At 48.0% G+C, this 14,787-nt stretch overlaps 1 protein-coding gene across 1 annotated transcript in view; it reads right to left on the bottom strand.

Moving 5' to 3' along the window:
• GRIK4 (glutamate ionotropic receptor kainate type subunit 4) overlaps window positions 1–14,787 on the bottom strand; it is a 146,177-nt gene that overhangs the window by 66,386 nt on the left and 65,004 nt on the right. Inside the window, exons 3-5 of the mRNA XM_054395622.1 lie at window positions 9,244–9,341; window positions 5,695–5,860; window positions 1,220–1,398 (exon numbers count right to left, since the gene is read on the bottom strand). Coding sequence (XP_054251597.1) covers window positions 1,220–1,398; window positions 5,695–5,860; window positions 9,244–9,341 — 443 coding nt within the window. The remainder of the gene's footprint in view (window positions 1–1,219; window positions 1,399–5,694; window positions 5,861–9,243; window positions 9,342–14,787) is intronic.

The following is a 14,787-nucleotide window of genomic DNA, read 5'->3' as shown; positions in this document are numbered from 1 at the left end:
CACTCCCTACACTGGTTGCACCTCTAGAGAGAAAACACTTTTCAGCCTCCCAAGCTGCAGGAATTTACCAGACAAGAAGCCCATTATTTATGACCTTCCATTCCTACAATCCTCCAGCCAGGAAGGCTGCATCAGGTTTTTTACTGAACTGCTGAAAAATCGTGGCAATCTCTGACATCTCTATCAGTGGTGGCAGAAGGATGCTCAAGACAGGAAGGCAGACTGTGGGTGCCCAAAGAGCACTGCTGTGTGCCTGTGGGAAGTCACTATAGCAACAGAGGAGGGGGACAGCCCTCAGCAGTCAGGCAGCATGCAACAGGGACCAGGTGAAAAAAAGAAACACAACAAAAACGCCACACCACACACCCCACTTCTGCACAGAGGGACTCCAAGAAAACCTCAAACCTGCCTGCTTGGGAATGTAAAATTGCAAGCAGTGGAATGAAAGTCTTTGAGGGAGGGGAAGGAATAATGAAAGCAGCACTGATGGCTGCTGCTGGCTGTCAGAAGGGCTAAATCTGATCCAGTCAAGGCCTTCGAATGACCCTGAAACAGCAGCCAGGACACTGTGTGTAATGCCTGCACCAACAGCAAAGGGGGATCCCACTCTTTGGATCCTGCCTCCATTCAGGAAAGTACTTCTTGTTCCTTCCCAGGATGTGGGAAAGTCCAGACAACTTTAGACTCCATCTGGAGCCACTGCTCAATTTTGAAGTGGGCTATCAAAACAGAAAAAGCTAAAAACTGCAGCAAGAGAGCAATTAAAAAAAAATTAAACATGATTAAAATAAAATCTCAGTTAATAACACCATCAAAAATAAAATTAAAAAAAAAGAAAAAGGGGGAAGCAAAAAATTAAAAATGTACTTGGAGAGGGAAAAAAAAAAAAAAAAAAAAAAAACACTGCTGCACTGATTGAGTAATTTCAGAGCCCAAAGCAGCCCTCCACAACTGAGGGCAAGAGGAGCCACATGCACACACCACTTCTGCAAAGCAAACACAGCAGCTCAGAGCAATTAAACCATTGCTCCTACACATATAACCCTGCAAATTATTTTCCCCAGCAACTCCATCAGTGGCAATTCCCCTCTCAGCAGAGACCACTTCCAGCCTTGCTGCAGGAATTTTTCCACCCCATTATCACCCAGCACCTGCACGCTGCTGTGGCGGGCAGGGGGAGCAGCAGCATTCACGACTGTGCCACCTCCTGGACACTTACCTTCTGCAGAATGGTGTGGGACATGGAAGCATTGGCATGCACGATGATGGTAGCTGTTTTGTCATCTCTGATCTCCTTTAGGAGAGGGGTGGGATCCCTGCTGTCATCCAGCATCCGCACTGAGAGAGTGTCCTTGGAAATGAGGAACTGCCGGAGCAACTTCTCTAGGTTTAAAAGGCCTTCAAATAAAAGGAAGGGGAAAAAAAAAAAACCAAGCTGATAGCTTTAAGTTTTATGTTTAGTTCACACACCACTTCTCCTGTGGCCCAGACTCATCCCTGGCAAGGGAGCAGCCCTGGAGTTCTGTGTGCTGCCAAGGAAAGGATTTGGGGCTGCAGTGCAGGCTTGCTGCTTGGGCCAGCAGGGAATGGGAAATGATGGAACTGCTTCAGCCCTTCTCTGGACAAAAAGTGGCCCCAAAGGCCACTTGAGAAGAGATAACATTGCTGATAACATTTGTTCAGGATCCCAGAGTCCAGACAAGTTCTCCATTGTCTCTGGGCACATGGGATGGTTTAGGATATCACTGGTTGCTGGAGGACAATTCCTCCTCTGAAGCCCTTGCATTACCAGCTCCCAAAGTGTCCTGTAATGCACAACTCTTTGGATACACTTTGGAGACCTTGGAACACTCTAGCAGGGAGCTATTGTCCTCTGGGGACATGTGTCCCTGGGGATGGAAAGCTCTGCTGTCAGGCAAGGCAGAGATCATTGCAAAGATATGGTTAAGTCTGTGAGCATGGCCCTAGCTAGACCACAACTGAATATTTTTTTGTGTGCTAGCTCATGAGAAGTAAACTTTCACTAAGCCTTCCATTTGATCCTTGCCAAGTTTGTTTTCACCCTTATTTCCACATCTGCAAGGGACCAGACAGATTGCTGCAAGTAACAATCCTGAGACTGCTTGCAGCTCATCCCAGCAAAAATTTGCTGCTGCAAAACCGAGGAAGATTTTAAGAGCACTTCACTAACTTTCTAAGTCTTGCTTAAAAGAGCCCAACCAACCAAGCACAAAACCCATGGAAATTTGCCTTTTTCCCCCACAATGATTTAAATTTCAGGCTTGGCTTTGGACAGGTCTGAAGGAAAAGGGAAAGCTGCCCTACTGTGGGCTCTGGGAAAAGTGAACAAAAATTCAGGGCATGGGAGTCTGGAGGGAAATCTTCAGTCACCCCCTCTGAAAATGCACCTTTTCTATTGGATTTCCTGCAGAAATAAAGTTAGATCCTGCCTCTGATCACCAAGGGTTGTGTATCTCAGCTGTAAGTTAATCTTGCACACTGCAGAGTGTCCCTCTGCTGACTGCTAAGAGTTTGTGATTCACATCAGACTTTCAGCTTCCTCTTCATGCATCTCTGTGCTGAAGAATGAAGCATCTGCACCTCTGCTGCTCTGTTTGATTTCCTCCTCTAGCTCGAGGAAATTATAATTTACAGCCTGTCAGATCCTACCTGTAGCCTCACCAGGCCTTCTGCTTGCAGCTCCTCTCGGCGTATGGAGGCAAGTTTCTATTATCTGAAGAGGTTTCCCTTTGTTTGATGACAGGTGGATGTGAGATGCTCCTGCTGCCAGACTGGCACTTCAGAAGGCTGCTCAGCAGGCCAGACGGGAGCAAGGGCTTGTGGAACCCTCCTGGCAACTCTGAAGTGCTAAAAGGAGGAGCACCTTGTGCAGAGAAGCTGTCAGGCACATGCTGCTTGGTGCTGTTTGAACAGGGATCATAGCTGCACCCTGAGGCAGGTCACTGGTTTGAGCTGGCCAGTGGGAAGTCCTGATCTGGATTACTTTATTTTTCCTGTCCTTATGCAAATGTTTGGAGCTGGCAGAAGTAGTCTACCCTCAAGCTCTCTGCAGACATGACCTCCCTTCCAAAGTACCTGGCATACCTTACAGTCAACTGCCAAGGAATGTTCTTGGGAAGCAGGAAAGGCAGGACCTGGAAAACCTCAGAAGAGATAAGCTCCTTCTCTCTGAGCTCTTCTGATCAAAACCCAGGGGACCATCAGTTCTTTTTATGGTTGCACTGGGTTTATGCTGGTGCAATCCTTGACCCTAACAGCTGGGAAGAGAAATGGTGAGTCCCATCCTCCAGCCTCGCTCTTAGACCCAACAGCAGCACTTCAAACACCTCCCTGTGGGTGTGCACAAGCTTTCCAACCTCAGTGCCCTGGTATCCTTTCCTAAATACTGGGTTATTTCCTCCCCTCTGACAATCAGAGCTCACAGAATAGGTGCTGTGAAGACTGTGCACCCCTGTATTAGCTTGTAGTTGCCTTTTTTGGGAGAAAGATTCTGTGGAATCACACAAAGCCTTCCACATAAGGACTTGAGAGCAATTCATAAAGCGGCTAAATATTCCACCCCGCTGAGAAAATGAGTCACAAAATCTTATTCTATTCATCACTGCATTACACTTAGGCTGGCCTAAGTTCATTGATTTTAAGGGTCATTTTCTGCTTCTGCCAGAAGAAATTACAGTTGGTCCCCAAGGGAAGGATGTGACTCCTTACAGTGATAGTATGAGCATGACAGGTTAGGACTCAAGAGTCCCATCACACAGCCTTGTACTTACACCAAAACAGCCATGCCTCTTCCTCATGGGATCTCCATAACAACATTCCTCAAAACAGAATTTCAGACAGCTCCTATGCTCCCCTTATTTGCCTCCAGGGAACCTTCTGAAAGCCCAGAGTACCAGGAGTTAGTTGTTGAAGGGCTGTGCTTAGGAGCCCTGCTTGTCCTAAGGGAAAATGAGAGCTTGTGCTCCTACATGGTGCTGATTATGCCTTTTCTGCAGCCTGTTGTAGGCAGAGCTCCAAACTTGCCTCAGATAAAGTCCTTTCTGGGCACACAGAGCAGGATGCATGAAAGGCACCCATCTCACTGCTTCCTTGGATCTGGGAAAGACTCAGGCTACACAACACATCCTAAATATTGAGTTTTCCAGGAATATCAGGATAAACTGGGCTGAGTCAAAAGGTGTTATTGGAATGCAAGCAGTTTGGTTCCCAAGGTGCTGATCCAGTCAAACCAAGAGTCACATCAATAGCAGGGAGGGATTCACATGTCAATGGGAGGCACCTGCTTGCCTGGGCACAGAACTGGGCAGAAGGGCAGGGGTGTATGGTGCCATGCTGGTGTGTTTGTGTGCTCCATGCCTGGCAGCAGCTTGAGGACAGAGCTGTGAGTAAGCTGCACGCTAGGTGAGAAAACCTAATTATCTTTTCTTTCCCCCCCCCTTTTTTTTATTTTCCTCCTTTTCTTTTTGGCTGAAGGTTAGACAATGAAAAATTTCAGTGCTAGAAGTCATGTTGGAGAGCATTTGCATGATTTTAATTGCATCATTTTGGGTCAGGTCCTCTGCTGGGGTAAATCTGAGCATGCTTAATGAAGGCAATTTACTGACTGACATCAGCTGGGGATGTGGCCTCTTCAGGGTGCATAAAGGAGAAAGAAAAGGCAAAGACACTCTTATTCCTTCTGTCCCTGTGCAGGAGTCCACCACAACACTGTGTTGCTAGCACAGCTGGTGGTGTGAAGTTTGCCCAGGGCTAGCTGGAAAGGATGCTGCTTTTCCTCTGTACCTGGCCCCACTGTCACAGACTGCAAAGCTCTTGCCATAAGCCCTGGAGCTCTCACAGGATCCAGATGCTTTTGCAAAGCTCCTCTCCTGGATCTGTTTGTATGGCAAACTCCAGTGCTAATGAATCTGGATACAGGGTAATGAAAGCAAGGTAGGTGTGGGTACTGGATCCCAGCCACCTATCTACACATTGACACACTTTACTCTCTACCCACTATGATGCAGAGCCTGCTCCTGCCATGTTAAGAGAGTTATGCTGAGATGAATATGGTCTTGCTGAGGTGAATGCTCCAGCACCCAGATGTACAATTACCAACAGATGTATGGCTGCAAGCCCAAGAGGGTGTGCAGTGTATTGACTATCAATCAAGTCCTGCTTTTAGGCCACAAACTACACGTGGGTTTGGGAAAACCATATTTCAAAAGACCTTTACTTGGCTAAAATAATCTCCAGAAACAAGCCTAAGCCTTTTTTTTTTTTTTCTTCTTCTTCTTTTTTTTTCTTCTTCTTCTTTTTTTTTCTCCTTCCATTTCAAACCCCCATCTGTGCAGGCAAAACACTCCTCAGATTGCCAAACAGAAGGCAGGCAAGTCTCTCCCCATACCCTTTCCTCCTCCCACGAACACTACAAACACCTCCACGGGGCAACAAGGTGGAAAACCTGCCCTGGAAATCTCTGCTGTTTTGGGCTTCTCTGAGGGCCCACTTGCTGCCAAGAGAAAAGACCCTGGCACCACAACCAGGAGAGATCAGGATGCCACCACAACCAGGATGCAACAGCGAGGCAGCTCTCAGACACTGCCTGTGGAACCTTCTACAGGCACCAAACATGCAAGAGAGAGAATAGAAAGCACTGGGAGCAAGGGGCAGCTGACCCCAGCAGTGACTTACATTCAGCTTTGGCACAGATGAGGCAGGCAGTGGTGCAGTTAAAGAAATTCAGGATTCCTGCCACGGCCACACTGATATCAGTGTTGCTGGGATGGAGGTTGAGGGTGGTGAACCGCTGGAGCTGCAGCTTCATGAACTCCTCCGGTGCCACTTTGAAGTGAGGAACCTAGGTGAGGAGGAGGGGAAAGAAAAACATCATTCAAGAAGAAAAAGGAATAAAAGCAGGTAAATCTACCATAAAGGATCTTTGATGTGAAATGCACAGCAGGCAGCAAGTGAGGTACCCCAATAACTGCAGAGTGAAGAGGGGAGGTTGGGATTTGTGCAGTAGCAGAGGAAAATAATTCTTGCAGCAACAAGAAGCCACAGGAAGGAGTGGATCAGGAAAAGTCTTGCTGGGCCATTCAGTGAAAGGCAAAGGGGGCTGTGATTACAGCACAGGAAACCACTTTGGATGAGTTCAACCTAATTAGCTTGGGCACTAATTGTACCTGGGCCCACACTTGTTTCAGGCTTGCTGCCTGGGTGTATTTGGAGGATGCTTTGCAGGCAGTAGGGACTTCCACAGCATGTGCTGGAGGCCCTCAGCTCTTTGCTGTGTGCTAGACAGACGAAAGGCTGCAAATCCACCTCTGCCTGCAGAACCCATTTGTCGTCAGGTAATTAGGAGAGATGAAGGGAAGAACAAGATGACCCTGCACTGGTAAGGCTCAGGAGAGAGAGGAACAGATGCAGCAGCCAGAAGCTTTGTTTTTTTTTGATCAGCAAAGAGCTAACAGGTGGCCATACGGCAGGCAAGCTCCAGCGGGACAGCAACCATGAGTCCAACAATGCTGCACTTGTCAGTAATGCAGCGGAGCAGGAGGTGGGAAGGGGATGCTGATCCCAGGGAACTTGGGGCAGGAGGTGGGAGTGGGATGCTGTCCCCAGGGAATCTGGGGAAGGGAAGCACAGGGTCACAGCCTGAGGGCTCCCTCCAAGGCATCTCTGCTGCACACCTCATGGTTTCACGTAGAGGGAAGGGGTGGGCAGGCAGATCAAGCTCAGCCACTGGGGGTTCAGCCAAATTGTTTTCCTTTTGCTAAGTGAATTATTTGGAAGGAAGGAAACACAGAGAAAGGGAAACATGTGCTGCAGCTTCATTGCAGTAGTGTCAAGTCCTCTTTTCCTCCATTATTAGTCCTTTCCCATCTCTCACCTCCTGGGAAAGGCCATTAGTGGGTTGTGATGGCTGCTTTATTGACACCATAAGCTGTTTGGTTAGCAATAGGAGAGGTAAAGAGTAATAAGCTGCTATCTGCCTTGATTCCACTCTGCAGCCCTTGCTGTGGGCTCTGTTAACAGGGAGAGAGGCAGACTGCAAGTGAAAAGCAAACTCCTTTAACCAGAGCAGGCAGGGCAGCTCCAGTACAAGCAAGATGATCACTGTTGGGAGCTAGATGCAGTCTGAGACCTGCAGCAACAAGTGCTACTAGAGAAGAGAGAGAGGCAGACAGAGCTGAGGGCAGTCACCACCATGGCAGCTCCTGCAAGCACCCAGAGCTGATCACTGCTGTGGTTCAGACTTCATGTTTAGTCCTGGAGGCTCCTTCTCCTTTCTGAAAGCTCTGTCCCTGTGCAATGCCCTTCCCCAAGCAGGAGGGAAGGAAATGTGTCTCTTGGCCTTTGGCAGACACAAGTTCATCCATCAACTTTACCACAAGCTCCTGGTGAACATCAGGCCAGACACTCCACCACTCAGTGCCTCAGTGGTCAAATGGGGACACTCTCCTTGACCTGATGAATGGCTGGAAGCACAATGGCTCTGGCTGGGTGCTGGATCACCTTTAATACAGCAGCACCAACTGGTGCTACTCTGACATTAAATCACAGGGAGTTACTGCAGGTTTACATCACCATGAGGGCAGCTGAGATCAAGATTGAGCATCAAATACCTTAGGAGTGCATTGGCACTCACCCTTAATTTCTGAAAATGGGGGGAAAGAAGAATAAATGAAGAGCCATAGATCAGAGACTCAGGCTGAATATGAATTTCAGGGAGAAACACTTAGAGTCTCTTGCTGCAGACTTGCCTTTGCCTGGGATGGAGCACGTCTGGGACGTTTAACTGGAGAAAGTACTGCAAAATACTCTCAGGAGACACATCCTGCTGCAAGCCCTGAGCACTAGGTCTAAAAGATCACTTCACCACTTCTGATTCTCAGGGAACAAAAAAGAGCAGTCATTTGTGAAGGTAAGTTATTTACAGTGCTCAGTTCCAGCCACTCCCCTCTCTTGAGGCTGGGCTCCAGACAGAGGCTACTAAAAGGCTCAGAGATTTTTGTCTGGCTTTGCAGGGTTGAACTGTGAGAGAAGAGCTCAATATCTTTTCCTATCCCACAAGCAGAGCCAGATCAGTATAAGATGGTTCATGGCTTATAAAATATTAAATCAGGCACATGGTCTGGACACAGATAAAAAGGGTTTGCATTGATGAAATAGCAGCAAAGAGAAAGGGGTGCAGCTTTCCAGGTATGTGCACAAAGTCATGTCCACATCCAGGAACTTTGGCTGGGATAAGCATCTGCCAGGGCAAGCTGAGGCTTTTGCAGCCCTCAGTCAGTGGGGATACAGTTTGAGTTAGCTGAAGTGAAAGGTGATACAGATCAGAAAAGGCCAAGGCTGGCAGAACAGAGCAGGGAGAGGATGCAAGAATATGTGCATTAGGAGAAGGGGCAATAAACCAAGCTGCCAGCTGTGCTCATTGAAAGCCACAGTGGAGCAGCACAGGAAGGGTGATCCAGCAGGTGACCACAGCAAGTCACCTTTGCCAGGGAGGTCCTGGAGTAGCACAGGGAGGTACCTCACTACCCCTGTCTAATGGGGGCAATGTCCCTGCTCTGCCTTGCATCTGGGGCATGAGGGCACACTGGGGATGAGGTGGCCTGTGAGCATCAGCTGGAGAGGGTTTGAGGTGTGTGTGGGGCAAGGAGAGGTGCACACACACAGGAGTGATGGCTGAGAAACAGAGCACCAGATCTGAACCAGAACTGCAAGAGGCAGAAGGCAGCACAGAGCTGGAGGCTGCAGGGAGCTGTGCAGCTGTAGCTGGGACTTGGCATAGGCACTGCAGTCTCAAAGCCATTTCAGGCTGCAGAAAGCCTTTCTGCATGGGGTATGCACAGGAGGCACTGCTGCTGGGTCTGCTGGTAAATTAAACACCTAACCTGTACTTACTGAACCACCAGCAGATGCCAGGCAGCTTGGGCACCAGCAGCAGCCAGTAGGGAAGCACTGCTGTGACCAGAGCCCACCAAGAGCATCTGCAGTTTGAAGGACAATGTGCAGAAGATGGGGCTTGGGAACAGGTCAGGATCTCTCCACTGTCCCTCACCCACTGTGACTGGTTCTGTTTTCACCCCAGGCCTGCTGTGCAACACAGGGAGGAAGAGCCAGGGCTCCTGCACTACCCCTCCCAGCCCCTGCCAGCCTCTGGGCATGAGGGCATTGGGACCAAGTCAGTCAGTGCATGGGCATAGACTTACTCAGACATGGAACTTTTCCACTTACCTCTTTTTCCCCACAGATATTGCTGATAATAGAGCTTGAGGCTGGACTTGAGGAAGGTCCCAGGACGCCTACCACCCCTTTTGGGAGAATCTGGCACACTGCAGGCACCAGAGAGGAAACATGAGTTAGACTTCATCCTCAGCTTCCAGCAGACAGTACTGCTGCACCTGACTAAGGACACAGTGATGCCTCCTCCACACTTCCTGGCGTTTTTTCCCTCTGAAGAATTGTCATCCTGTCTGTGACACCCTTCTCTCCTCCATCTTTCCCCAAGCCTTCTAAATCCCACCTGAACTCTCCCCATAAGCCTCATCTCTGGCTCCCAACTGGGACCCTGTCTCTTTTTTAACATCCCTTTTTGTCTCCATCTGCTCTTCTCCAAGATAAAACATTAACTAAAGTTTCTGGAAGTTGCTAAACCCAGCGGTGACCTAGCTTCAGGGAATCAGCTAGCAGCAAACAAACTTGTTTGAATTTCTTCCCTCATCCTCTGCAGAGCTCAGCACTAATTACCAGGCTCCTATTACTGGTTTTCATTTGTTGTTTTTCTTTCTCTTTTTTTTTCTTCCTGGCAGTAGTTAACCTTTTAGCTCTGTGCCACCAAGGTTAGTAGAACAATAAAAAGACCGTAACAAAATGAAGAAGTTAAATATCTTCCTCTCAAGCTTCCTGGGTTAAACTGCAACCTTCTGCCCTTTTAATTCACAGCCCAAATTTAGCCCAATAGCACTCCAAGGACTACAGCCAGCTGGTGTCACCTCCCTGCTGCCATCCCAATCAACCATATCACTCAGAAAGCCTCCTCCTGAGCAGCTTGCACAGGCAAAGCCTCATGAACAGAAGGTGCCTGAACCCCTGGACTCAGAAAGGATGGTCTGGATATGTGCTGGCTACAGGTTATTCTGCAATAGCAGATCTGCCTCAGCATCAGCATATGCTCAGCTCAAAGAATCATGGAGTCATAGATGTTTTTCCAGTTGGAAAAACCCTCAAAGGTCATTGAGTCCAACCATCACCCCAACACCACCATAGCCATTAAACCATGTCCCGTGGCCACAGGTTTCTTGAACACCTCCAAGGATGGTGACTCCAACACCTCCCTGGGCAGCCTGAATAGTTTCTCTGTAAAGATATTTTTCCTAATATCCAATTTAAACCACTCTGATGCAATTTCAGGCCATTTCCTCTCATCCCATCACCTGATACTAGACACCAACCCCCATCTCACTCCAACCTCCTCTCAGGGAGCTGTAGAGAGCAATAAGGTCTCCCCTCAGCCTCCTTTTCTGCAGACTAACCAACCCCTGTTCCTGTAGCTGCTCCTTGTAAGACTCATTCTCCAGGCCCTTCACCTGCTCTTTTCTCCCCTGACAGACAAAGCTGCATTTGCTCAGCTGGTGTCAAGTGACTGCTCTCTGAAGAAAGAGGATAGCACAAGGGAGGGAGGAGGCACCTCCAGTACTTATCAGTTCTGGCAAGAGCAAGCTCACAACATTTTCATGTGTAAAAAAAAACTAAGGCATTGTATTGCAAAGCTGAGATTTCAAGGATATTGTCTTCTCAGCACCAAATGGCTGGGCTGTTTCCCAGCCCCATCCTGACTGCAGGTCCCTGGCTCCCACCTCAGAGGAGCTTTTGTGATGGCTGTAAAAAGTTATCAAGATTCAGCAGCTGGGGAAAAAAAAAAAAAAAAAAAAAAAGGAGCTAGAAAAATTCAAACCAGAGCATATATTTTGTAGTGAAGGGAATTCATCATCAAAACTGATGTATTGCAGATCAGAGCAGGTTTGCAATCAACCTCAAGCCTTTAAATCAAGGCTGGGTGTGAAGTGCAGCTCTGCTCTGCTTGGGGCTTCTCTACACAGTGAGCAAGGGGACTGAGGGTAGCATTCAGCAGGTGAATGCCTGCAGTCTGCTTTCTGCAGAGGATTAGAAAAGCCAATTAAAGTGGTCCTCTCTGGCCTTAGGCTTCATAAGCCTCCATAACTTCATAAGCTTCCATAACCTCATGACTGGGATGGGAGGCCAAAGGATAAAGACTTAGTTTGTCACTTTGGGGAACTGGTTTGACTTGCCTCCAAGTGCTACCTGAAGGGAAGACTCCACATCCTGCTGGCTCTCTACACATACTGGTTGCTCTGACTTCATCCACAGGCAACCATCTTCTCTTGGATTTCCCTTCCCATGCTCTCTCACCCTCCACCCTCTCAATCTGTTACAGAGTGAGTGACATTTTTCTGCAGCACCTTCAAAGGAATCAGGTACTTGCTTTTCCTCTGCACTTAAAAATTTACAGCCACTTAGCCCTCCTCAGAAGATCCTTTCAAATACAAGCAATTTGAAACCCCCACATGCTACCTCAGCAGCTCTCATCAGTCCCTCTCAGCTGCAGCAGACCCTTTGAGTACTCTGCAGCTCAGGAGCTATCAAGAGCAAGCTGGTGAAGGGTCTGGAGAACAGGGCTGGTGGGGAGCACCTGAGGGAACTGGGGTTGGTTAGTGTAGAGAGGAGGAAATTGAAGGGAGACTTCCTTGCCCTCTACAGCTCCCTGAAAGGAGGCTGCAGTGAGGTGGGGGTTGGTCTCTTCTCCCTAGTATCAGATGATAGAAGGAGAGGAAATGACCTGAAATTGTTCCAGGGGAGGGTTAGGTTGGAGATTAGGAAGAATTTCTTTGCTGCAAGAGTGGTCAGGGCTTGGAACAGGCTGCCCAGGGAGGTGGTGGAGTCCCCATCCCTGGAGGTGTGGCCTTGGCACTTTAGGACATGGTTTAATGGCCATGGTGGTGTTAGGTCAATGGTTGGACTGGATGATCTTAGAGGTCTTTTCCAACCAAACCAATTCTATGATTCTATAAGGAGCTGTTCCAAGTCCTCTTTATCCACAGGTCATTAGGGCAAAAGTCCTGAAGGGAATTTTGTTATGCATGCAGGGCAAAGTTTGGTAAACACTTTTCTTCTCATCTGCTGTATTGAAAGCCAAAAAGTGGGTTAAGTAGTCATAGCAACCAAGTTGCAGCTACTGTCTGAAGAAGGAAACCTGGCTTATGACTCTGAGGGTGAAATATCCACTAAAATTAAGGAAAATGAATGGAAACAAAGTGGAGGTGCCTGAGGCAAAGGTTTCAACCAGGTTTGGAAAGCTTCTTCTCTTGTAATGCAAACACATTTCCCATTGCAGAACACTGCCTGATCTTGTTATGCCCTGCAGGGGGGGAAAGGCTCAACCCTGCTACCAGCCTGGACACGGTGGATTCAGAGAAGCACTTGCAGGGATGTAGAATCCTGTTAGCCCTTTATCCAAAACTCATGCCCCACACAACCTGGGATCACAGTCAGTGATGTAGCCCTGGCCACTCAAACCTCTCTGAGCTCAAATACATAGGAGCCATGTGAGCCAGACAGGTTTGGTTGGTGCAAGCACAGTCACCTCTGCCCAAGAGTGTGCCCAATGGTTATGTTTATCAGAATTCATCCTCAAAGATCTCTTTGTCATGAGATGGCTACTAGTGATCAGCCTTGACTTGAAGGCCTGACACATCCCAAACCTCCTGTTGCAGCCACATTTTGATGTTGGTTGTTCCAAGTTAACTTCCTTGAGGACATAAATCCTTAGCAAAGGGATTTAACAACACCTTCACACACCCTCACAGCCTTTGAAAAGGAAACATCCCATGGCACACCATACTGTGCTGAGACCTACACTGGTTTAGGTAGGACAGAAGCTTTCCTCCCATCACTCAGGGGAAGCAACTCGGTGGTGTCACCTGATGACTGCTGCCTTTCTGCTTGCATGTGGACATCTTTGCCTCTCCTGCTTGTGCAGCTCAGATGTCCCATTATGGTACCTCTGTCATCCCAGTTAAAGGCTTTGCCTAGAAGCTGGGAGTGGGGTCAGAGCAACCTGTCCTTCAGTCTGGAGCTAGGAGGTAGCCTTCAAGCAAGCTCAGGTTTGCATTCAATATGCAGTACAACACAGTGACCTTCCCTTTCACAGGTCTGTCCTGCCATGTGAGTGAGAGAGGAGAGTGTTCAATGCTTTCCACAAGTATCTTGGAGAAGTAGGTACAGGTGTGGACACTCAGGAAACAGCCAGTTGTGTCTTAAAGGAAGCTGGAGATGTGCTTAGTTTTGGATAAGAAAAAACACCACAACAAATGAGCAGCTCTCACATTATGTATGGGCACATCCCCTCAGGGCTCAGACATTGCCTCTCACCTCCTGGCATCTCAGGGCACCTGGCAAGCATTTACTTGAACTCCCCCTGTCCAAGGCATGGCTGACAGTGCTCTGCTGAGAGCATCCACCCACGGTGTAGGACACAGCAGCTCTTTCACTGCATACAGATACCTGATAGCAGAGTTTCAAACAGCATGCAAAGAAGATTCTGGCCTCTAATTGAAAACAAATGAGCAGGGAAGGTATGCAATTACCTCAACATTTCCATGGTTGCAAAACATATCAGAGGACCTTGAATGGCAGGGACTGGTCAGGATGAGATTCTCATACAGAAAAAGCCAAGTGCGTAAACAGATGGCATTTTAGAGAGTGCAACCTGGCTCCAAGGCTGCTCCCTGCAGCATCCTTTATGCCTCTTAACAGGAAGCCACAACCAGAGCAGGCTCAAGCATTAAATCCAACAAGATCACAAAAATAGTAGGACAGTTAATAGCACATCTGAGACAATTTCACTGAAAGGATGTCTGAGGCACTTTGAAATATTAGTGTGAATAAATAAAAATTAAAAATCCTCCAATGGCTCTGACTGCTGACCTGCCCTGAGATGTTTGGATTAACAATAGAAAGAAGTTCAAAAGACAGATGAGATGCTAAGGGACAGGGTGACAAGCTGAAAATCTGTCCCTCCCTGGACATCAAAAGGAGAAAGGTGTTTTAGATAAAGACATGATTAAACAAGTCATTTTTGGATCTCCATAAAAGGATTTGAAACATCAAACAGAGAACAAGCTTTATTCTAAGGGTAGAAGAAGCTCTAGCCATAGCCTTTCACTGCAAACTCACTTCAGAACACTGAGGGAGCTGGGGTGGTTCAGCCTGGAGAAGAGAAGACTCTGAAGAGACCTAATAGCAGCCTTCCACTACCTGAAGGGGGCTACAAGAAGGCTGGAGAGGGACTGTTTGCAAAGGCCTGAAGTGATAGGACAAGGGGCAGTGGTTTGAAACTAGAGAAGAGTTAGGGTGGATGACAGGAGGAAGTTCTTTACCATGAGGGTAGTGGAATACTGCAACAGATTGCCCTAGGAGGTAATCGAGGCCCCATCCCTGGAGATGGAGATTCAAAGTCAGGCTTGGCAGGGCTCTGGAGAACCTGATCTCGTGGAGGATGTCCCTGATGACTGCAGAGGGGGTTGGACTGGCTGACCTTCAGAGGTCCCTTCCAACCCAAACCATTCTATGACTCTATTTTTCCATGACTTTACAGATGTTGAGTACAGGAACAGTCAATGTCTGTCTTCATTCAGATACAAAGCTGAAATAGCTTCTTTGTGTGTGAATGTGATTAGGACTGACTCATAGTTTACCTGC

This window comes from Indicator indicator, chromosome 34 (assembly GCF_027791375.1).
Source record: "Indicator indicator isolate 239-I01 chromosome 34, UM_Iind_1.1, whole genome shotgun sequence".
In the NCBI taxonomy this organism is placed as follows: Eukaryota; Metazoa; Chordata; class Aves; order Piciformes; family Indicatoridae; genus Indicator; species Indicator indicator.
Note: the sequence above shows the minus strand (reverse complement) of the source record. Positions and strands in the feature narration are given on the sequence as shown.